We start from the raw sequence: 19,632 nt of genomic DNA, 5'->3' as shown, positions 1-19,632 counted from the left end.
ACTTAAAAATACTTGGCTCATACCTTGTTAACGTGATTCCCAACGTGCACGTCACGAGATGTACAGCGACATGTCACCTATCCATGTATCTTTAACCAAGGCTGGTACCCGTTGTCGTCTGTACATGTACTCCGTACACTGCGGCGGAGATGAAGCTCTTCTCTCAATCACAGGGAAAGTGCTTCATCTGATATCGAGCATTTTATATGGGTCCCCCTACACATCTCCCAAATAATGCCTACAAGTTTAAGTACAGTGTACTTTTTATGGCCCCCCCTCCCCCTGGATACTTGAAGTATTTTGACATGTTTGGTGACCCTCGAGAATCTATTCTTGCTCTAACGGCTCACGCGACGTCGACATCGTCCCGACTTGATGGAAGAAGTAGTGGAGAACCAACGATGGTACACGCTGTCAGTACGTGTATCTGTCGTCATGTTTATGATGGAAACTTCCTGGGACGTGGATGCTGACGATGTGTGCACGCATAGGGCTGGTCGGACAAGCTGTTGGAGAAGGATCCGCCGTCGTGGTCCGACTCGTCGCTGACAGTCCCCAAGGGCAAGGCCCAGTTTGTCGACTACACGTGGCAACTGTACAAAGGAAAGAACGAGTACGACGAGAACGGATGGATCTACAACACGTCCTTTGACAAAGGCGGCGCGTTTGGCAAGAAAGGCGCGACGTCTGTCGTTCGAAGTCGCGTGTGGATGGGACACAAGACCCAGCGAGACGCCAAGGGCAATATCACGGTGTCGATCCACACCCTCCTGCAGCATGCATCTGGACCCAAGGCTCTGAAAAGTCCGCCATCAAGACAGTCCCCAACTTCCGCGCCCTCGTTTCAACCTACGGACCCAGTCCCTCAAGCGTCGTCGTCCTCGACGACTTCAAGTACTCGTGATGTGATTCCAGAGGACGAAAACGCGTCCATCGATCCCACCACCAGCGAACTCCTATCAACCATCGGTGAGGAACCTCCCGTCATCGCCACTCCAGTCGTCGAAAAGTCGATCGAGCCACCGTCGTCGTCGTCGGGATCATCGTACATGAGTCTCTTTTCGTCGGCATTGCACGCCGTCCAGGAAGTCTCAGCATACGCGTACGACACGGCGCACATGGCGACGGTCTCTGTGTTTGACGCCGCCCCTTCCGCGCCACCTCCGGCCGCCTCGTCCCGATCGGGTAGTTCGAACTCCACGCGGCGCTTTCCAGACCTGAGTCCCGCCGAAAAGCAGCTCGTGTCGTGCTGCGCCAACTCGCCATCGGCCGCCCCCGACAACGCGCCGGAGCCGGTCGAGTCGCCGACGTGCACAGCGTGCCACACGGCATTCGGCCTGGCCAAATATCGATACTTTTGCGGGTACTGCGCCAACTCGTTTTGCCGCGACCACTTGCCGGCCACCGCCCGGTTGCACGCGTACGGCGGCACCAAACTGTCCAAAATATGCGCGACCTGTTCGTCGCTCCTCGCCCAAAAGATCGAGACGCAGCAGCGCCATTGGCGCGTCGAGCGGGTCCAGGTACATGTTGCAACTTGGAGTGATACTATGATACTTTCCCCATTCCTAGCTAGTTACTCGAGACATGGAGTCATATTTGATTGAATATTTTGAATCCCCCTTGTATGTATATCACCGAGTCTGTGAGTTCTACTTCATTATTTCTCCGACGGGGGTTGGTGGGATGACCCGGTGAACAATCGTGAAATGAAGACATATTGTCGATTTGATACAAATATGGGGAGGGCGCCAACCAAACCGATCCACAATCGATCTGATTGGTTAAATTTCATTGAGAAATGGGTTTTGATTGGCTAATAATGTTGAGCTCATCTGAAGTAGCCAATCAAATCGATTTCAATTCCAATGAGAAACCACACCACAACACGAAATTTCACTCGAAAGCACGATATCAAAATGTAATAAGTAGGGTATCTTGTGACTCTTCATCCGTTTTTCGCCAATCATATATTGTGCATTTCAACCAAATTGAACTTGAGTCATAATTGACCTAATTTAAGCTTGAACAAACAATATTATACAAATATCAGTATATGTGTACTTTTGCCCAATGCAGGGTATCAACCGTTTGGATTGGCAGAAATTCGACAGAATGTGATTTGATTGGCTTAGGCGGTTCATTAATCCTCTTAAGACATTCGATTGTGCTGAGGGCTCCAGTTTCGAATCAATTTGACAATCACAACCTTGCTCGATTATATTTTTGGTGATTTCCCCCATCCCCCTAAATTCGCACTTTGGGCACAATATTAAGTCATGACACATATATATTTTTCACAATTTGTTAGGACTTTTTTGCGGGTGTGTTGGCGCCGTACGTGAGCTTCACGACCGACACGGCGATGGACAAGGCGTGTCGTGCCGCGGAAGGCACCCTCGTGGCCGCCAAGAACGTGCCGCTGGGGGCGACCGCCCGCCTCGCGGTGGTGAGCGCAGACTTTCTCCGCAAGTACGGCCGCGCGGGACTGCTCGGGTTTGTCCTGCGCAACGAGTTCATGCAGTCGTTCAACACGCTCAAAGAGTTACTGGGGGACATGGAGTCTCTCACGGTGCAAGACGCGTCGCTGGGTATGTACTACTTCATGGCGACCAACCGTGGACTTCGCGGGTCCAGTCCGACGTTGGAGGAGGACCAACACACGTGCTGCCCGGTCGTGTCAGACGATCTCTTGGCTCGCATGATCAAGTTTGCGCCCATCACGTTGCACTGTGTGTACGAGCTCGACATTTTGGACATGCAACGGTTTGCCAAGTTGCAGGGCTACACGCTCGTGTACGCGTCGGTGGAGAATCGGACGGCCAACCAGCCTGCGTTTGGGTTGGTGGTGAAACCCGACGAAAAGCTGGGCATTCTCATGATCCGCGGCTCCAAGTCGGTGCAGGATGTGCTCACGGACCTCCAGATCGCGTCGGCGGCGACCACGACGTCGACGACTTCGTCTGGACCGCTCGATTCGTTTGCGCACCACGGGATGGCCCAGGCGGCGACGTGGGTCAAGCACCAAGTCCACGACTCGTTGAAGGAACTCGACTGCCAAGGCTACCGCTTCATGATCAACGGCCACTCGCTCGGCGGCGGCGTCGCGGCGCTCTTGTCTGTGATGCTGCACGACGAGTTTCCGTCTCTAGAGTGCTTTGCGTACGCCGTGCCCGCGTGCGCCAGTCGAGACATTGCCGACGCGTGTGTGCCGTACGTGCACTCGATCGTCCTGCGCGACGACTTTGTACCCCGGGCCAAGACCCACAACATTGTCAAACTGTCGGCGGAACTCAAGGACTTTCGCGACAATTGGACACACCACGTCCATGAAGACTTGAGCGCCGTAAAATCGCGCGTCGTGTCGCTGTGGGCACCTCGGAAGCGAGAGTGGGCACAGCAAGAGGCGGCGCGGCTGCGTGGCACGAACGTCGTCGTGCAGCCCGTGGCCTCGACTGGTACTACTAGTAGTAGCAGTGGTGATACTACTAGTAGTAGTGACGGATCGACCGCCACGGCCGAGGCGTGGACGTTGAATCGAGCGAACCTTATGGACCAGTACAAAGAAACAACGTTGCCTCCGAGTTCCAAAGCGGCTGACGACGCGACTGGTGCCGCGGACGAGCAAGTTGAGGACGATGATGTTGATTTAGAGTCCAAGGACACGGTCGAGTTGTTTGTGCCTGGACAGGTACCGTGGGGGTGGATATATATATATACATGTATATATATATATATTGTCCTTTTACCTAAAATTTGGATTTTTGTGCTGATTCGCCAAATCTATCGATTCTTTGTATTGATTTTTGTATGTAGAATCATCCAGTGTTACACTACTTGAAGTCACACACACTAATTCGATGTTGCATTGGTCGAAGATTGGATTTGATTGGCTACTTGATTAATGATCTGGGTTTTGATTGGTCGATCGATAGCCGATTTGGTGCTGCTGCTCATTCGATTCTCCAATTTCGAATCGACTTGACAATATATATATATATACAGTATATCCTTCCTGTTTGTTATATTACCAATGGTGGTTTTGCAAAAATAATGATTTTATTTTTATTTTTAATTCTAGTTTCCATGATAATAATAGAAATAATATCTGTTGGCGATATGCACTCCGTTTTGTCGTGTCTGATTTTGGCGTGGTGCTGTATGTAGATCACGCACATTTACTACGTTCACGGCACGTACGAAGCGGTGCACGTGCGTCGAGACTGCGACGCGTTGTCCCGTATCCAAGTGTACGAGAACATGCTGGCGGACCACTTGGGCCGGAATTACTTGGAGGCGCTGCGGGTGGTCCGGGATGCCCGGGCGGCCGCGACGCCTCCCCCCGCGTGGGTGCCATTTGACACGCACACGCGATGCCAGTGCTGTGAAAGCCCGTTTACGTGGAACTCGACGTCGTCCAGCGAAGCCCAGGCCAATGTCGACCAGCACAACTGCAGGTACATATATATATATATAAACATGGAAGACAATATATATATTGCCTTTCTTGTGTGTGGGCGATATGCAACAAGGGATTGATGGAAATATGGGGAATAGAAACTGCGGGTGGTTGATTTGCGATGGCTGCTCCAAGAAACGCGCGTCGCTGCCCAAGTATGGCATCAACACCCCCGTCCGAGTGTGCGACCGATGCTATTACCAGCTGTAGCTACCCCAACATGAGCCAGCACCCCTGTAACCCATAAAGATGATATTTATACCCAGACAACCCAATATATATATATATAACGTTCCTGTGAGTGTTTGGCAGGTGAACGCACGAACGCAGTCTTGCTGGCTCTACTAGTGACCGATCGAATTTAAGCCACACTTTGTGGTCTGTAGCTAGCTGCATGTGCTCCAATATTGGTGCAGTAAAAGTTCTGTGAATGATGATCTGGCAATGGTCTAGACTTGCCACCACTCGGTGTGGACGTACGAGAAGACGTGGCACCACAGATCCCCTGGCAGCAGCACACCACATGACGTCGGAGTGGCGGCAGTTTGGGAAGGTCCCGAGGGTTTGGACAAGAGGATGGCGCGCGCAATGCGTCGAAAGGGTCGGGGAAATGTGTGGTGGACATCGCGACTCCACTGGCGATGGGCGGCCTCCAGCTGATAATCAAAATGGCCGCTCTCTCGGGCCAACGAGTGCACACATCCGACGTCGGCGAGCTGCCAGAGACCGCGGAGCACGCGAAGCGCGGGGGTGCCGTAGTACAGGTACTGCGACATGATGCCATCGGCGGTGTACGTCGTTTGCCAAGCTAGTTGGTGGGCCGACCACTGTCCTGCGAGGGTGCACGTCTAGTACGTAAGATGCATGAGACAACGACATGGAAGGTACTGGCGAGCGATGATCGACCTACCTGCGGATAATGGCTTTCTTGCACGGTGCCAGAGAGACTGCCGTCGGCGAAAAGTCGAATGGTCATCCTAGAGTGATAGATACGACCGTTGCCACCGATGGCAGCCCCATGAAAGAGGTAGTGCCCAGGTCCGAGTGGTGTTAGGGTCGCCAGGTTGCAGTCGTGCATGGCTACTTGTGGGGCGATGTCCGTGGTCCGTTCGAAATGAAAGTCGCCAGCGGTGTGGTCCACAAGGACGCAATCAAACCACTTCCCCATGAACGTGCCGTGGTCTGCATCGTAATTTCCAACGAACCGCAGCTTGGCCGCGACATGTCCCGCCGCAATGCTGATGAATCCTTGGACGTGCTTTGTTCGTTGGTGGACACAGTAGCTCGTGTCCCATATGACCATGTTGTCATGCCCGACCTCATCCGGGCACTCCAAGATCTCGACGCTGCATGTACCATCCACGTAGAAGCAAAGACGGAGCCACAGCGGCAACCCAACGATCACGCCACGCACGTGGACTTCGTCCATTATTTGAAATTATCCGGATAATTTTCGAGCCGAAAAAGGGTTGGTGGAAAGCGAAACGGCGACGAGTTTCGAAGCAACATGTTGACTCGATGTGTCCGCCGCCTGGCGGTGACCTGTGCGCCGCCAGCCCATGGCGTCATGACGCTTCCGTGTGTCAACGCCATGAACTTGCGCTCCTTCACCGCGGTCTCCTTGGTGCAGCATCGTGCGTTTTCGAGCGACACCGTGCATCCCGTAGTCCCCAACTCGCGGTTGTGGATCGGCGGGCTGCCTTACGACTCAACGCACGTTGACGTCCGCAATCGTTTTGAGCGACATGGAGCGATCAAGAAGCTCGAGTTCCCCACCACACCGGACGGACGCAGCAATGGCACGTGCTACATCTCGTTCGAGACCCCGGAGGCGGCGACCCGCGCGTTGGCCGAGCACGAAAGCGTGTTTGGCACGCGCTGGATTCGTGTGAAACTCCTGCGAGATCTAAACAACGGCGGACCACGAACGCCCAGCAACGCCAAAACCACGCCCAGTGCCAAAGTGTTTGTCGGCAACTTGCCGTACAACTACACGGAAGCGGACGTCGCGGACTTGTTGTCGGCGTGTGGCACCGTGGTGCACGTCAATTTGGTCGTGGACAACGAAAACAAGTCCAGGGGCTTTGGCTTCGCCCTCTTCGAGACTGTGGAAGCTGCCGCCGCCGCCATCGACCTCAGCGGCAGCGTGGTGCAAGGGCGCACGCTGAGCATCAACTACTCGACCCGCGCGCCAGTCCGCGAGCGCGGCACGGCCATGGCGGACACCGTCTTCGTGGCGAACCTTCCCCAGGACGTGGAAGAGGAGACGCTCGAGTCCATGTTCGACCACTGCGGTGCCATCGACAACATCCGGCTGGCAACGGACGCCGCGACCGGCCGATTCCGCGGGTTTGCGCACATCACGTTTGCCATGCCCGAAGGAGCAAAGAACGCCGTGGGGCTCAACGGAGCCCAAATCGACGCCAACACCATCGGCGTCGAGCTGGCCATTTCCAAGTCGCAAAAAGCACGGCGCTACAACGACAAGTCAGGAACGGCAGAAGATGACTCGACGCCCCAAGGGATTTATTAGAGATTATAACATTTAACAACCCTCGGCTCCATTTGAATGCAGGTGGATTGTTATTAATACATCGTCATTCTATTAATAGTATTATTATGGTGCTCTTCATCTATAAACTCCAACTGCCCAAATCCAAGACAGGAGGTTTTATTATTTAACGCATCTTTATGGAGGTTAAACCCAAAACTGTAGCGCGTTAAATCTTGATGGCATGCGTTTTATAACTCTTGAGGTCGGTTAAACGTCAATCCAACTCCGGATACCAAGTACGGATAATTTTCTCATACAAAGATCAAGCTATATCTCGCGTGCACCCCTGTGGCCAAATTCTATTCGCCCATGTAAAATAATACTGCTAGGTTAAATGTCTATTTCACGATCAATTCGTCACCAATTTCGAATCTGAGTTGTAGAATTTCTTCACGGCATTGAGACCTGTCGATTCCACGTCTCTATTTGCTGAAATTTTGAGAATTGAAAATGAAATAGCCTGGAGAAATTTTGTGAAAAGTTGGTAGTTTATAGATGAAGAGCACCATATTCTCCGAAAAACTGGAATTAGCTCACTGTCATGTAAAAATGTGCAACAATAGTATTGTGCTTTCGCGTGAAATTTCGTGTTGTGGCGTGGTTCTCGTTCGAACATAAATCGATTTGATTGGCTACATCAGATGAGCTCAAAATTTTTAACTAATCAAAACCTTCTCAATGAAATTCAACCAATCAGATCGATTGTGGATCCGTTTCGTTGGCGCGATTCCATCCCCAAATTTGTATCAAATCGACAATAACAATGTTATTATACTTTTGCATTTTCGCTTACTGCTGTACAAACATATTGTTACGGATCAATCATAACAATATGTCAGCAATTATAACCGATGGTGCTGATTGGATGATTCATAAATGTATTGATAATGCCTTGACAAATCTCGTTGGCACCAATCGAATTCCGCACCACCATGATGTTGTCGCTGCTACGTCGGTGCGCGCTTCCTGCGATGTCTACAGCCCGGCTTGTGCCTGCATCATTCCTCTGCGCAGATAATCTGATCTTTGGAGCGCGTCTATTCTCGTCGTCCAGTGTACCCGCCTCCAAGTCGTCGACCGTGTGGGTCGGCGGCCTGCCCTACACTACCACAGCTGCCGATATGGCCGAGCGTTTCGGTGAATTTGGAACGATTGAGAAAGTTCAGATGCAGGCCACCGCCGACGGAAGCCCGAGAGGGACGTGCTTGATCAAGTTTGCGTCTCCGGCGGAAGCGGCGGCAGCGCTCGTGATGGACCGGCGCACGTTCGGGACGCGGTGGATGACAGTCAAGAAGCACCTCCAACACGAATCCGTTGCCGAGAGGTTTCCAGCCATCAAGCCATCGCCCAAGATTTGGATCGGCGGGCTACCCTTCGAGACCACTGCCGACGAGATTCACCAACGTTTTGGCAGCTTTGGCTCGATCTCAGACGTGACGTTCAACACTCGGTTCGACGGCTCCCCCAGCGGCATGTGCTACGTCACGTATGCATCCACGGACGCGGCGGCGGCGGCTGTTGCGTCCATGAACAAGGCGACGTTCGGGCCGCGATATGTGCATGTGAAGCTGCATTACGACCGCGCCGCCACCAAGAAACGATCACATGACACGGCGCAGCAGCAGCAGCCAGTAGTGGTGGCAAGTCCCCGGGACTACCCCGTGAACCGCGCCTTCTTCGGCAACATCCCGTTCACATGTACGGAATCCGATCTCGAAGAGATCTTTGCCACTTGCGGCGAAGTCACCGACCTGTTCATCTACAGAGACAAACAAACCCAGCGATCCCGCGGCCACGGGTATGTGCAGTACAAGGACGCCGGAAGTGCCGCCGCCGCGGTGCGAGATGTCCACGGCACGGTCGTGGGCGGTCGGGAACTGTCTGTGGAACTCCCGAAGGGGTTGCGGCGGGCCGCCGTGTCGACGTCGACGTCGGTTCTGGTGACCAACCTCCCCGAGGACGTCGAGGACGACACGTTGCGCTCCATGTTTGAACACTGCGGCGAGATCGCACAGCTGCGCCGGGCGCCGGACCTCCGCTCGGCGAAAATCGTGTTTGGCAGTGTCGAAAGCGCGCAGGAAGCCAAGGGACTTGCGGGGGCGGACATCGACGGCCGCGCCATCGACGTCCAACTGACCAACGACAAGCAGTAGGAAACACAAACACCCTCACGCGAAATAGAAAGAGTTGAAATGACTACCGGGTAGTCAGCTACCGCGTTGCTGCGATGTCGTTAAATAACTCGAACCGTACTATATACCACCAGTACTAGTACTATAATAGTGTGTTTACAACATTACAGTAACTAACGTTAAGACTTGCATGATGAAAAAGTTTTTCTCTTTTTTCAATTAAAAATAGAAGATAATTTCACATAGCTCGTCGTATGTCTTGTAACATTTAAAACTGTTTTTATATCAAGTCGACATTCAAAGACAAACATAACTATTATTTAAATTGTTGTTTGAAATATGACCATGAATTTGATTACATGATGTGATACATATGGTCGTCATGTTCAGTAGGGTAGCTCCGAAGTACTTCAAGAAGTATATATAGTAAAATATTGTCGATTTTCTTCAAATTTCCCAATTTTGCATCCATCATCATATTCGATTATATGGAAGGGGTCTGGAAATTCATACTGAATCTCCAATAATTGTTTTTGTTTTGTTTTTTACCCCAATTTTGCACTTTCGGATACTTCGAATACGTACATGTGTTGATAATCCGGATAACACACCTCACCATTTTTCACCAGTCAAGTTTGGAGTCGGAATCTCAATGCTGCGTGCATTGACCGTTCATGTTGGACGTTGGCCATGCGGCGTGGGTGCGTCCACCGCAACATCGCTTCGTCCACTTGGCATGATGAGCTTTGGAACCAAGTCGTCGACTGGTTCAAATAACGAGAGCCGCTCGGTTTACGTCGGCAACGTGCCAAGTACATGGACCGTGGCGGACGTCAGAACTGCCTTGGCGACGTGTGGCCCCATCGAACGTGTGCACATGGTCAAGGATCGCAATACCAAGGAATTTCGAGGCTTCGCTTTTGTCGAGTTTGTGGACACTATCGACGCCACCAACGCCGTCGAGTTTGGCGAGACTTTGGGCAAGCATCGGCTTGTGGTCCGGCCGGCAGCTTCGACTTCATCGTCACCATCCACCAAGTCTCCCCGCGACAGCAGCACCAGGACATCGTCGTCATCGAAATCTTCGTCCACGACCCTTCTTCCTCACTCCAAGGACGATACCACCCCCACCGTCTACTTCGGGAACCTGCCGCATGGCGGGTCGACCGACGACGTGGTGTCGTTGTTTGCCGCCTGTGGCCCCATTCGACACGTCCATGTAGTTAAAGACTCTGTCAACCAGTCCAGAGGCTACGGCTCGGTGGAATTTGAAGACGTCGCGTCTGTGACCGCGGCGTTGGCACTGGGTGGGCGGACAGACGTCGCCACCACCGAGCGCAACCGCCCGCTTATAGTCAAGCGGCCCCACCAGACAAAAATAGTCGGCGCCCCTTCAACGGTGGTGCTCGTCAAGTCGCTGGCTCCGGACACGACGGTGGAAGCGGTGGCGGAGGCGATCTCCGCGACCGGCGCGAACGTGGCCCACGTGCACCTACATAAGGATAAGCATACCAAACAGCCCAAGGGCACGGGGTATGTGATCCTGCATGACACGGAGAGCATGAAGAAAGCAACCAGCGTGCGTCAGATCAACGACCACGACGTCCGGGTGGTGATCGCCCAAGACATTCCGGGCATGGCAAAAACGCTGTACCTGGGCAACCTCCCGACCACAGCCACGGAGGACGACGTCCGCGACCTGTTCAGCAGCTGCGGCCCCATCTACCAAGTGCGACTGGCGCAACGATCAGGCTCTCCTCGTGTGTATGCGCATGTCCAGTTCGCATCCGGGGCGTCCTTGGCAGCTGCCCGCCGCATCAACGCGCCTACGATCGGCGGCAAAAAGCTGTTTGTCCAAGTCGCGCTGGACGAGTAGTTAGAATCCGTAGACTCCATCGTAGTAGTACATCGACCAAGCGACGGTGTTGTATGTCTACTGTAAGTCGAGTAGTACAAGTGATGGACCACCCAATCGCTTTATTTTAGCCAATCAGATGCAAATATGTACTTATTTGAACCAATCACATGCATATATACTACAATGGATGCTTTGATTTGTCAAAACAATCGAATTCATTCGCCAATCAGACAAATAATTTATTGCCAGGGAATAAACCAATGGGCAGTTTCGTTTTTACCGCAAAATATATTGATGGGCAAATCCAATTCAAAATGACAGACAGTTACATGACCCAGTGCGGCGGAAGTCGATATGCACTCTTTGAGCATGTGCGGTCCGGAGAGATCAGCCGAGTAGAAGCGCATGTCCAAGCATACCCTGCGTCCATCCGTCACCCTTCGATCACGGTAGTCTGCATTCATTTCGGCATACCTAATGAGTCATGCACCAGGGAGCGTTGCCTGTGCAGGTTGCTATGGACTGCAACCGATGGGATATGGTGGTGAGCCTCGTGCGCGCCGATCCGGAGTTGATCGTCGTCCTGCTTCAAGTACGACTCATTCATCCAGCAGCATATCCATGGCTGTACATCGTAGACGGCTAACGTTTCGCTTCTTCATGAAGCCACCCGCCGCCACGTTCACGAAGACTATGTCGTCCAACTCATTGCCGCCGCGCCAGACTACATTGGACGTCCCACGCACACATCTATGGTGTCTCCCACACCTATCGCCTTGGCACAATTGGCTTACATATCCGTTGGTCAATAGGACACGCCGCGGTATCCGATTTTTGACCTGATGGAGGGCAACTATGTCGAGTCTGCTGCCGCGCTCGTTCTCGTTGCCCATCCATCGTCGACGTCACAGCTATGTATCACAGATGATGAAGGCAACTCAATAGCTCACGTCGCCTGCCGCTGTAAACGTCCGTTTCCACTCGAACCATTGCGACTCGCCTTGGAAGGCCTCCTCACTACCGTCAATATGGACGGTCAATCACCGATACACGTGGCAGCCTCCTGTGGCAACCTCCACGCTCTTCAGTGCGCTATGACGCTGTCTCTATCCCAGGCAGCTCAGCATTGTACCCTCGTGGATCGAGCAGGAAACCTGCCCCTGCATGCTGCGGTAGCCGAGCGCCACTGGCATGTCGTCGTCCCTCTCGTGACGTGGCATCCTCCTGCAGCAGCGTCGCCCGATCCCCTGGGGGATCTTGCGGTGCATATCGCAGCTAGTTGTCGGCAATGGGACGTCGTCGAGGCAATTATTGCGTTGGCCCCGCACACGGTACCATTGCTGAGGTCATCATATCATTCAACATCTCGTCGTCGTCGTCGTAGGTCACCATCCCCGACAGGCTAGGGCGGTCCCTGCTCCGACTTGCGTTGCACGGCGCCGCGTGGTCAGTTGCCACTACCCTGCTAGACCTACTTGTAGACACCCCGTTGCCACCAGACGTCGAGTCGGTCGATCCGGCGGTGGAACAAGCGCAGTGGCACGTTGCAGGCCAGTTGTTAGCCAAGGGCGTACCCGTGCCCCAGCCATTGGCTACCATGAAGCTCGCGTGTCAGCTGGGGGCTCCGTCCGTCGTGCTGGCCGCGCTAGTCGCTAGTTATTCGTACCCGACTGACGAGGTTCGTGATACTCGAGACAAGAAGCTCAATGATGGAGACTGGGCGACCATGGCGTTGGATGTGGCCCTTCGGCATCGGCAATGGGAGGTGGCCAAGTGGGTGCTTGCCATGGATGCCTCAGCGGCCCGACGAAAGAACCGGATGCGCCTCTTGCCCCTTCAAGTTGCAGCAGCCACCGACCCCTCCAACGCCCCCCCCGTGTCGTTGCTCAACCGGCTGGCAGCCGCGTATCCGCAAGCCGCCGTTGCAGTCGACTGCAGCGGCACCCCTCTGCTACACATCCTGTGTCACCGCCACCACTGGACATGTGTCCAGGCGCTGGTCCAAGCTGCTCCGACCGTCGCAACGTCCGCCCGCGACCCCCAAGGGCGTTTGGTTGTCCACGTAGCGATGGAACTGTACGTCCTTGAAACAAAACTCGCATTCTCTTGATGCATATATTTTGGTTCCGACTTTTTTGAAATCCTATTCAGACTCGCGCCGGCCGAGGTCGTCGTGGACTTGGCAATTGCTGGGCCGTACACTACGTCTGTCGTGAACCGATCGACTTGGATTTTGCATGACATTTTGACCAAGTACGCCCTCAGCTTGAGTGGCGCGTCCGACGTGCCGCGCCTGGCAGCTGCGTTTGCGTCTTGCTCCGACGCGAATCAAAACACCGCGCTGCACGTCGGGATTGCTTGCGGCCACGTGGGATTTTGCTCGACGTTGGTTCGAGACCACGGTGTAGACGTCTTTGCCGTCAATTTGGAGGGCGAGTCGGCCCTGGATTTAGCCAGGCGGAGTCCGGACCCGGGTGTGCGGGCGGTGTTTGCCACCATGGACGTCACGGTGTCGTCGTCGTCCCCGCCGCCGTCCCCGTGGATCGAAGCGGTGGACGGGCATGGACGGACGCCGCTGATGCACGCGGCGCTGGCTGGACACTGGGCCGCCGTGCAGTGGATGCTTCAACACGGCGCCGACCCAGCGACGATCCAGGCGTTGGACCTACCGCGAACGGTGCAGCGGGCGGTGGCGGCTAGCCAACATGCGCATGTGGTCATCCACCGCCGCTACGTGGTTCAGACGATCATTGGGCCCCAGCAAGAGCGTCACGACGACGAAGTTGGCGAGGGTCTGGCCATGGACTTGAAGACGGGACACAATGTACGCCTGGTGACGTTTGCATCGAAAGAGAATCTGGCTGCATATTGCGCGCGAGTGGACTCGGTGCAGCGACGGTCCCCGTGGTTGTGTGGGGTGGCGGACTGGTTTGAAGACGTCGAGTCGTATGTGGCGGTCCTGGAGGGAGCAGGGCGATATGGAGCTGTCCTCGACTGCGTACGCCCCCCCGCCGCGGCTTCCACCGTGGGGCCTATGCTATGTCGCGCCCTGGCGGACGTGCACTCCGGGGGATTCGTTCACACGGGATTGGTACGCTCATTACTAGTATCGTTGTTTTCTGCCTGTAAAAATGAACGACTGAAGGTGTGAGCAGAATCCGGGGAGTTTTGCTTGGATGGCGCCTGGTGTGGTCAAGATGCATGACGTGGCACTCTGTCGTGCAGAGCCGGACGCGTCCGTCAACCCGTTGCACATGCCGCTGGAATCCTCTCTTCGATACCAGAGCCCACGGGTGGCTTCGAGCTTGCTGCCTCGTACGTTTACAATGTATAATACAGTCATATGTGCTATTTTGAGTGCCATCGTATCGTTGCAGGCCCTACAACGACATCGGTCTACCCAGAGACGAAGATCGTTGCCATCAACCAAGCCGACAACCTGTGGACACTTGGCGTCTTGTTGTACGCATCAATAACTTGTGATGCTTCGTGATGGTTTACTGTATGTCGTTATAAAGGTTTGAGCTGTATGTGGGAGATCCTTGGACAGATCCGGCCCTCCAAGGTGTGCCGCTACTCTCTGCCATGGCATGGTCGTCCCAGGATGACGTGGACACACGACTGCGACGCCACAAGTTACTACCTCGACCTGTACTCAACACACTAAAAGGTCTCTTGTCAGTTGACCCCAGCAACCGTCCTGCTCTCAGCTCCATTTTGGTACAACCTAAGTCGTTCCAATGTCAAAGTTCACTTTACAGCTAACTGTTAATCAACTAGGTGTCCGAGTACTTGTCTCCGCCCTCTTCGTGGCTTCGTGACGGAGGTTCCTCTCCATTTCTTCAACCCAGTCCTGTCGACACGACCACCATGACGACTGAACCGACGCTTTTGAAGTGGACCCCGTCGGAATTGGTGGCCCTAGCGCTGCAAAACCACAAGGTCGAGCTCGAACGCATGCAGCAGCAGTACCACCAACAAGCTACGGCCGTGCCGACTCGATCACTGAAACCTCGCCCCACCACCACGCCCCCCCATGTAGTGCCACTCTCCCCCCAAGTAGAACCATTGCCCCCCCAGGCAGAACCATCAGCACTGATGAACGACGACATCGTGATCCAAGATGAAGCTACACCAATCCAATCAACGGACGATCCGTATCTTGGCCAGCGTGTGCGAAAATACTTTGCAGACGGCATCGCGTACCATGGCACGGTACCCAGCACACCACTGTGTCTCATAGCCTCCCAACACAAGCCCTATTAATATACATAATTAGGTGACGTCGCGATGTCCGAGTGGGGCCGCCGTCTGGACGGTGCAGTACGACGACGGCGACAGCGAAGACATGACGCAAGCCGACCTGGCGGCGATCGTCGGCGTGAAAAGGTCGATCCAAGGCTACGTGGCCACAACTCAACTGTTGAGTCAAGGCCACTCGGTGTGGCTAGTGCACGACCTTCAGTTGGTAAGTCCGACACCAAGTACCGTCATTCCCAACACTCATTCCTTGGTTGATCACAGGTCGCTCGAGGGCGAGTATACACTAGTCCACCTCCACACATGATGACACAGCATCGTCACCTTGGACATGCCGACCACGACGACGACGATGTGGTGTGCTTGCGCATCACCAAACGCTTCACAGGTATATCTATCTATGTATATGGTATTGAAGAGATACCCATGAAACGAATGGGTGGCCAGGAACGCCCGCCAAAGTGACGGCACAGTTTATTCTGTGTACAAACAGCAACAACACCAAGTCGGCGTACTTTGTGTGGTGGCGACGCGCGCACTGCTTTGTACCGTCTTAGCTCGTTGAACCAACTAGATCATATATATTATTATAGTGTTGTTTCCATCTTCCAACTCTTCTTGAATCAAATAGTAGTCCTTGTTCATTTTTAAACTTCTTGAAACAAGTACTTGGAGTCGTCGGTCTTGGGGGCGTCGTCCGCTGCCTCCGTGGGCGTGTCGGGAACGTCCGCAGGCGGCAGAGCCGGACCAGCGTCGTCGTCGCCTTCCTTGTTGTATCGGTGCAAACTGCGCTCGACGAACGGCGACGTCGTGCTGAATTTGTCGGCTACCCAAATCCGAAGCACTTCAAGGCACGCGTTGTGGCCGGTCTTGAGATTCTTTTCCAGCTCCGAGTTCAGTTCCAGCTCCCATTCCGTCTTGACTTCAATGTCCATGCGGTCGCTCACCACCTACACACCATCCTGAGGATTTGTTCCCATCATCCTTCGACCCAAAATACACACACGGTATGATTCTATCGACGAAAATAGCAATAGACTCCAGTCGAAGTAATATTTCTTATACCATCATAAGCAGCGGCACAAACTGCTTGCGAATTTCCCGACGGATCGACGGTACTTCGATGGCCCGCGCGCGGAGGTCCTTGGTCGATCGGCCTTGGACGATATCGGCGAGCCAGTTGGCCACAAATGAAAACTTGCGCAAGTTGGAGCGACAGATCTCAAAACGGAGCAGCTCGAGCAGCTCGGCCTCCTGAGCTAGCCGCGGGCACCGCGCCAGCACCAACTCCTGCACGCGCCCAAACATATCGTCGGTGTTCTCAAGGCCGTGGGCGCCAAACGCATAGCAATTGCTGCACAAGTCGTACCTAACACCACATATGACATGCTCCGATACTTTGTATTTGCATTTGATATGGGGCACATGGTACAGTAGTACTGTATATCGACACGCACACTGTAGTAGACTATATCATGGACAGAATACGCTGCTTAACTAGTACAACATATCCATACAACATATCCATGTAGAAAATATATTCAACACCAAAAAATATATCTTCGTAACATGTACTAGTAGAAATAATACTATTTTCACACTTGGATTCTTTCAAAATAAAAAATTTCAGTCCACTACTCTCCCCTGATGTCATAAAATTAGTGCCGGGATGATAACGGCTACAGCATAATGCTATATATTTGTATATTTTGTATAGACAAATATATATATATATATATTTGTCTATACAAATTTAGATGGAGTGGAACCATGAAGTCAGTCCATTGTGGGCCAAGAGGTACAGTACCCTTCGCACGTGGCGCAGCGGAAGCGGTCGCCGACGATGGGACTGATCGAGCACACGGCGCACCGCGTGCCCGGGTGCGTCTGCTTTTTCTCAAAGTTCTTCATCACGACCGTCTTGGCGGCCGTAGCAATCGACCCCAAAAACGACTTGGTGAGCCCGCCACCGCCGCGACTCGAAGTCGCTCCGTCGGATCCGGCGGCGGGGATGCTGCCGGTGATCGACCCCCCGAGGAACGAATTGGACAAGAACCCGCCGCCGCCGCCTCGACGAGAGCTCGTCGCCGTGTTGTCGGCCTCCCCCATAAACGAAGGCGTGGCCGACAGACGGCGAAACAGCGTCGGCGGCAACGCTACACCACCCCAATCATCCTCTTGTCAGATCCAATCATCAAACACAAATCATATCTGTGCGTACATTCCATCTCGAGCGTGTCTTCGCCCGCGGCGGCGGCGACCGCCTCGGCGTCCGGGCTCGACACGAACCGAGCGCGGTCGGCATGCAGCGTCCGCATGGTGTGCAGCACGAGCTTGTTGTCGTACGGCGCCGGACCGAGAAACACGTGGCTGGCGCACTCGGCGGGTCCGCTGGTCGAGATGAACTCCTGCTCGCGGGGCTCCAGCACCAGCTTGACGTCGGTGGCGACGATGTGCCGCGTGAGGTGGAAGTACGCGACCTTGACGTGATGTTTGGCCTTGAGCCACGGCAGGATCGTGTGCTTGAGCTCCGCCACGAGCTCCGCCGACACATTCTGCAGCACCATGTTGGTCTCCATCGACAGGCGTTCCTGTGTTGGCATCATGAGATGGCATTCGATTCCGTACACACACAATTCTACCTATCGTGGCTATTCAAAACGCTACTACCATCACCACTCTATCGCAGCTTCTACTCTGTCGCAGCTTCTACTCTATCGCAGCTTGTTTGACAATATAATCCACTTTGTATCTTGTGCCGGGGCACTTGTCCTCTAGACGATTGGAAACCCATCCACCAATCAACATTCGTGTTTAACCCAAGATAACAACCATTCATATGACATGCAACACCAGAGTCGTTCCAACACGTGAGATATCAACATGGCACAGTGTCACATAGGTTGAGAGATTATAATGCTTCCGTACGTTGGTGCCGAGAAGCACGCGGAGGATGCGACTGGCGCCGTCGCGATGGGCGAATGGCACTTTGTCCAAGAAGGCATCGAGGACCGCTCGATCGTACGGCGCGGCGGTCGGCAACACATCCGTGTGCAGTTTCCACTTGGAGTCCATCTAAAGACACATACACATATCAACAGATATAACAAGATGGAAGAACACATTCACAGAAGTCCTCTTGTTGCTGGTCAGTAACTAACTAGTCCTCCACAACCACGTATACGAAAATTAACTAGATAGATCGATAGACATATATCCTGGTTATACATACACTGTCATCGTCGTCGTCGCGGAAAAACTGCTGCGTCGGCATGGGCGGCGGCGTCGACGGCGGCGTGTTATTGATCGAGTCGTTGCTCACGCGGACGTCGTCGTGGATCTACTCTGTCATGTGACGTTGCCACGTCATGGAAGTGCAAGGTGGTCGTTACATGGTGGCGCGCCAGTTGAGTCTCGAGCTTCCCGATGGACTCTTGGCTCTCCTTGAGCCGGCTAAAGTGCATGGCTTGCTCAGTGTCCAAGGTAGACTCGAGCTCTTGGATGCGTTCCTTTAGAAGCTTGATTTCGTCGTCTTTGAGTCTATTATATATACCAGTCGTCTAGTGAGCTTGGGTACTTCACTCGACAGTATATCGAATCCACACGATTTCAGAGTTGAATCAAACTGCTAATATATATATATATATGGCTAGAACTCTGGAATTTGAATTTTAAGAATATGTCAATAATGGGTAAAAAGTCGAGGTGGAATCAAACGACGTACTTGAGCTCGTGGTCTTTTCTGTCCAAGTCCTTGACCAACAGGCTGTTTTCACTGCGAAGGGCCGACACTTCGCTTTCCTTGTCGCTCGACTTGCGGCCGCCGTCGGTTATTTCCGACCCGGAGCTCGATCGCGCGTTCGCCGACGTGATCGCCGTGTTGAGCGCGTCCATGTTGCGGCGCCGGTTCTTCTTGTTGCTGGCTTCGAGCGCCGTGACGAGACCCCGCAATGCTTCGGTTTCTTCGGACTTGAACTGGATTTCCTGATGGAGGAACCCGATCTGCTTTTGCGCCGCGTCGAGCTTGGCCGTCTCGACGCTGAGCAGCTCGTTCTCACGGAACACGTAGTCAAACTTCTTCTTCCACTCGGTGGCTTCCCGCTTTGTCTTGACGTATTCGGTCTCCAAGAACGACAGCTCCCGCATCTTGCCGACCAGTTGATCCTGGAGCACCTTGTTTTGCTCGATCGCGTTCTGCTTGCGCGCGTACATGTCTTCGTTACTATGCATGCTTTGTCGATGCATCAGGCTTGGCCGCTCTTCGTCCATGCACTACGCACACGCAATTGTGTCAGTGGTGGGAGCAAAGGCCATGAAGGGGCGGTAGAAGCCATGGCGGACATACCCTCAGGAGTTTCTAAGCTCGTCA

At 53.6% G+C, this 19,632-nt stretch overlaps 8 protein-coding genes across 14 annotated transcripts; 6 read left to right on the top strand and 2 right to left on the bottom strand.

Moving 5' to 3' along the window:
• Window positions 1-54: 54 nt before the first annotated feature.
• H257_05732 (hypothetical protein) lies at window positions 55-5,367 on the top strand. Of its 4 annotated transcripts, none has more exons than XM_009830696.1 (6): window positions 55-404; window positions 492-1,523; window positions 2,312-3,691; window positions 4,168-4,457; window positions 4,558-4,837; window positions 4,913-5,367. In XM_009830696.1, the coding sequence occupies exons 1-5, from the start codon at window positions 207-209 to the stop codon at window positions 4,667-4,669; spliced, it is 3,012 nt and encodes a 1,003-aa protein (XP_009828998.1). In that variant the 5' UTR covers window positions 55-206; the 3' UTR covers window positions 4,670-4,837; window positions 4,913-5,367. The 4 variants fall into 4 exon arrangements, with proteins under 4 accessions (XP_009828998.1, XP_009828997.1, XP_009828996.1 ...); XM_009830695.1 differs by having other exon boundaries at window positions 55-417; XM_009830694.1 differs by having other exon boundaries at window positions 4,558-5,367.
• On the bottom strand, window positions 4,516-7,039 carry H257_05731 (hypothetical protein). Its single transcript, XM_009830693.1, has 2 exons — window positions 5,370-7,039; window positions 4,516-5,307 (listed from the first exon to the last, which is right to left on the bottom strand). The coding sequence occupies exons 1-2, from the start codon at window positions 5,886-5,888 to the stop codon at window positions 4,909-4,911; spliced, it is 918 nt and encodes a 305-aa protein (XP_009828995.1). The 5' UTR covers window positions 5,889-7,039; the 3' UTR covers window positions 4,516-4,908.
• On the top strand, window positions 5,939-7,057 carry H257_05730 (hypothetical protein). The gene has a single exon (XM_009830692.1). It carries the CDS (start codon window positions 5,967-5,969, stop codon window positions 6,990-6,992), a length of 1,026 nt encoding a protein of 341 aa, XP_009828994.1. The 5' UTR covers window positions 5,939-5,966; the 3' UTR covers window positions 6,993-7,057.
• Window positions 7,058-7,922: 865 nt separating this feature from the next.
• H257_05729 (hypothetical protein) lies at window positions 7,923-9,336 on the top strand. The gene has a single exon (XM_009830691.1). The coding sequence runs from the start codon at window positions 7,946-7,948 to the stop codon at window positions 9,164-9,166; it is 1,221 nt and encodes a 406-aa protein (XP_009828993.1). The 5' UTR covers window positions 7,923-7,945; the 3' UTR covers window positions 9,167-9,336.
• Window positions 9,337-9,685: 349 nt separating this feature from the next.
• On the top strand, window positions 9,686-11,187 carry H257_05728 (hypothetical protein). Its single transcript, XM_009830690.1, has one exon. It carries the CDS (start codon window positions 9,798-9,800, stop codon window positions 11,019-11,021), a length of 1,224 nt encoding a protein of 407 aa, XP_009828992.1. The 5' UTR covers window positions 9,686-9,797; the 3' UTR covers window positions 11,022-11,187.
• Window positions 11,188-13,106: 1,919 nt separating this feature from the next.
• On the top strand, window positions 13,107-14,467 carry H257_05727 (hypothetical protein). The gene is made up of 2 exons (XM_009830689.1): window positions 13,107-14,318; window positions 14,381-14,467. The coding sequence occupies exon 1, from the start codon at window positions 13,501-13,503 to the stop codon at window positions 14,152-14,154; it is 654 nt and encodes a 217-aa protein (XP_009828991.1). The 5' UTR covers window positions 13,107-13,500; the 3' UTR covers window positions 14,155-14,318; window positions 14,381-14,467.
• H257_05726 (hypothetical protein) lies at window positions 14,351-15,892 on the top strand. The gene is made up of 6 exons (XM_009830688.1): window positions 14,351-14,465; window positions 14,522-14,723; window positions 14,784-15,218; window positions 15,283-15,471; window positions 15,528-15,651; window positions 15,711-15,892. The coding sequence occupies exons 2-6, from the start codon at window positions 14,589-14,591 to the stop codon at window positions 15,818-15,820; spliced, it is 993 nt and encodes a 330-aa protein (XP_009828990.1). The 5' UTR covers window positions 14,351-14,465; window positions 14,522-14,588; the 3' UTR covers window positions 15,821-15,892.
• H257_05725 (hypothetical protein) lies at window positions 15,861-19,632 on the bottom strand. Of its 4 annotated transcripts, XM_009830684.1 has the most exons (9): window positions 19,609-19,632; window positions 18,988-19,535; window positions 18,656-18,803; window positions 18,496-18,603; window positions 18,192-18,338; window positions 17,485-17,854; window positions 17,071-17,419; window positions 16,329-16,632; window positions 15,861-16,213 (listed from the first exon to the last, which is right to left on the bottom strand). In XM_009830684.1, the coding sequence occupies exons 2-9, from the start codon at window positions 19,530-19,532 to the stop codon at window positions 15,911-15,913; spliced, it is 2,274 nt and encodes a 757-aa protein (XP_009828986.1). In that variant the 5' UTR covers window positions 19,533-19,535; window positions 19,609-19,632; the 3' UTR covers window positions 15,861-15,910. The 4 variants fall into 4 exon arrangements, with proteins under 4 accessions (XP_009828986.1, XP_009828987.1, XP_009828988.1 ...); XM_009830685.1 differs by having other exon boundaries at window positions 16,329-17,419; XM_009830686.1 differs by having other exon boundaries at window positions 15,861-16,632.

This window comes from Aphanomyces astaci, assembly GCF_000520075.1.
Source record: "Aphanomyces astaci strain APO3 unplaced genomic scaffold supercont1.11, whole genome shotgun sequence".
NCBI lineage: Eukaryota > Oomycota > Saprolegniomycetes > Saprolegniales > Verrucalvaceae > Aphanomyces > Aphanomyces astaci.
Note: the sequence above shows the minus strand (reverse complement) of the source record. Positions and strands in the feature narration are given on the sequence as shown.

Coding starts and splice junctions, on each gene's coding strand:
- H257_05732 (XM_009830696.1), top strand. CDS start 207: ATGGGTCCCCCTACACATCTCCCAAATAATGCCTACAAGTTTAAGTAC. Junction 405..491: donor GTAGTGGAGAACCAACGATG/GTACACGCTGTC, acceptor GTGCACGCATAG/GGCTGGTCGGACAAGCTGTT. Junction 1,524..2,311: donor GGCGCGTCGAGCGGGTCCAG/GTACATGTTGCA, acceptor ACAATTTGTTAG/GACTTTTTTGCGGGTGTGTT.
- H257_05731 (XM_009830693.1), bottom strand. CDS start 5,888: ATGGACGAAGTCCACGTGCGTGGCGTGATCGTTGGGTTGCCGCTGTGG. Junction 5,308..5,369: donor AAGAAAGCCATTATCCGCAG/GTAGGTCGATCA, acceptor CTTACGTACTAG/ACGTGCACCCTCGCAGGACA.
- H257_05730 (XM_009830692.1), top strand. CDS start 5,967: ATGTTGACTCGATGTGTCCGCCGCCTGGCGGTGACCTGTGCGCCGCCA.
- H257_05729 (XM_009830691.1), top strand. CDS start 7,946: ATGATGTTGTCGCTGCTACGTCGGTGCGCGCTTCCTGCGATGTCTACA.
- H257_05728 (XM_009830690.1), top strand. CDS start 9,798: ATGCTGCGTGCATTGACCGTTCATGTTGGACGTTGGCCATGCGGCGTG.
- H257_05727 (XM_009830689.1), top strand. CDS start 13,501: ATGGACGTCACGGTGTCGTCGTCGTCCCCGCCGCCGTCCCCGTGGATC.
- H257_05726 (XM_009830688.1), top strand. CDS start 14,589: ATGGCATGGTCGTCCCAGGATGACGTGGACACACGACTGCGACGCCAC. Junction 15,472..15,527: donor TAGTGCACGACCTTCAGTTG/GTAAGTCCGACA, acceptor GGTTGATCACAG/GTCGCTCGAGGGCGAGTATA. Junction 15,652..15,710: donor CATCACCAAACGCTTCACAG/GTATATCTATCT, acceptor ATGGGTGGCCAG/GAACGCCCGCCAAAGTGACG.
- H257_05725 (XM_009830684.1), bottom strand. CDS start 19,532: ATGGACGAAGAGCGGCCAAGCCTGATGCATCGACAAAGCATGCATAGT. Junction 18,804..18,987: donor AGAAAAGACCACGAGCTCAA/GTACGTCGTTTG, acceptor TATATATAATAG/ACTCAAAGACGACGAAATCA. Junction 18,604..18,655: donor CTCAACTGGCGCGCCACCAT/GTAACGACCACC, acceptor ATGACAGAGTAG/ATCCACGACGACGTCCGCGT.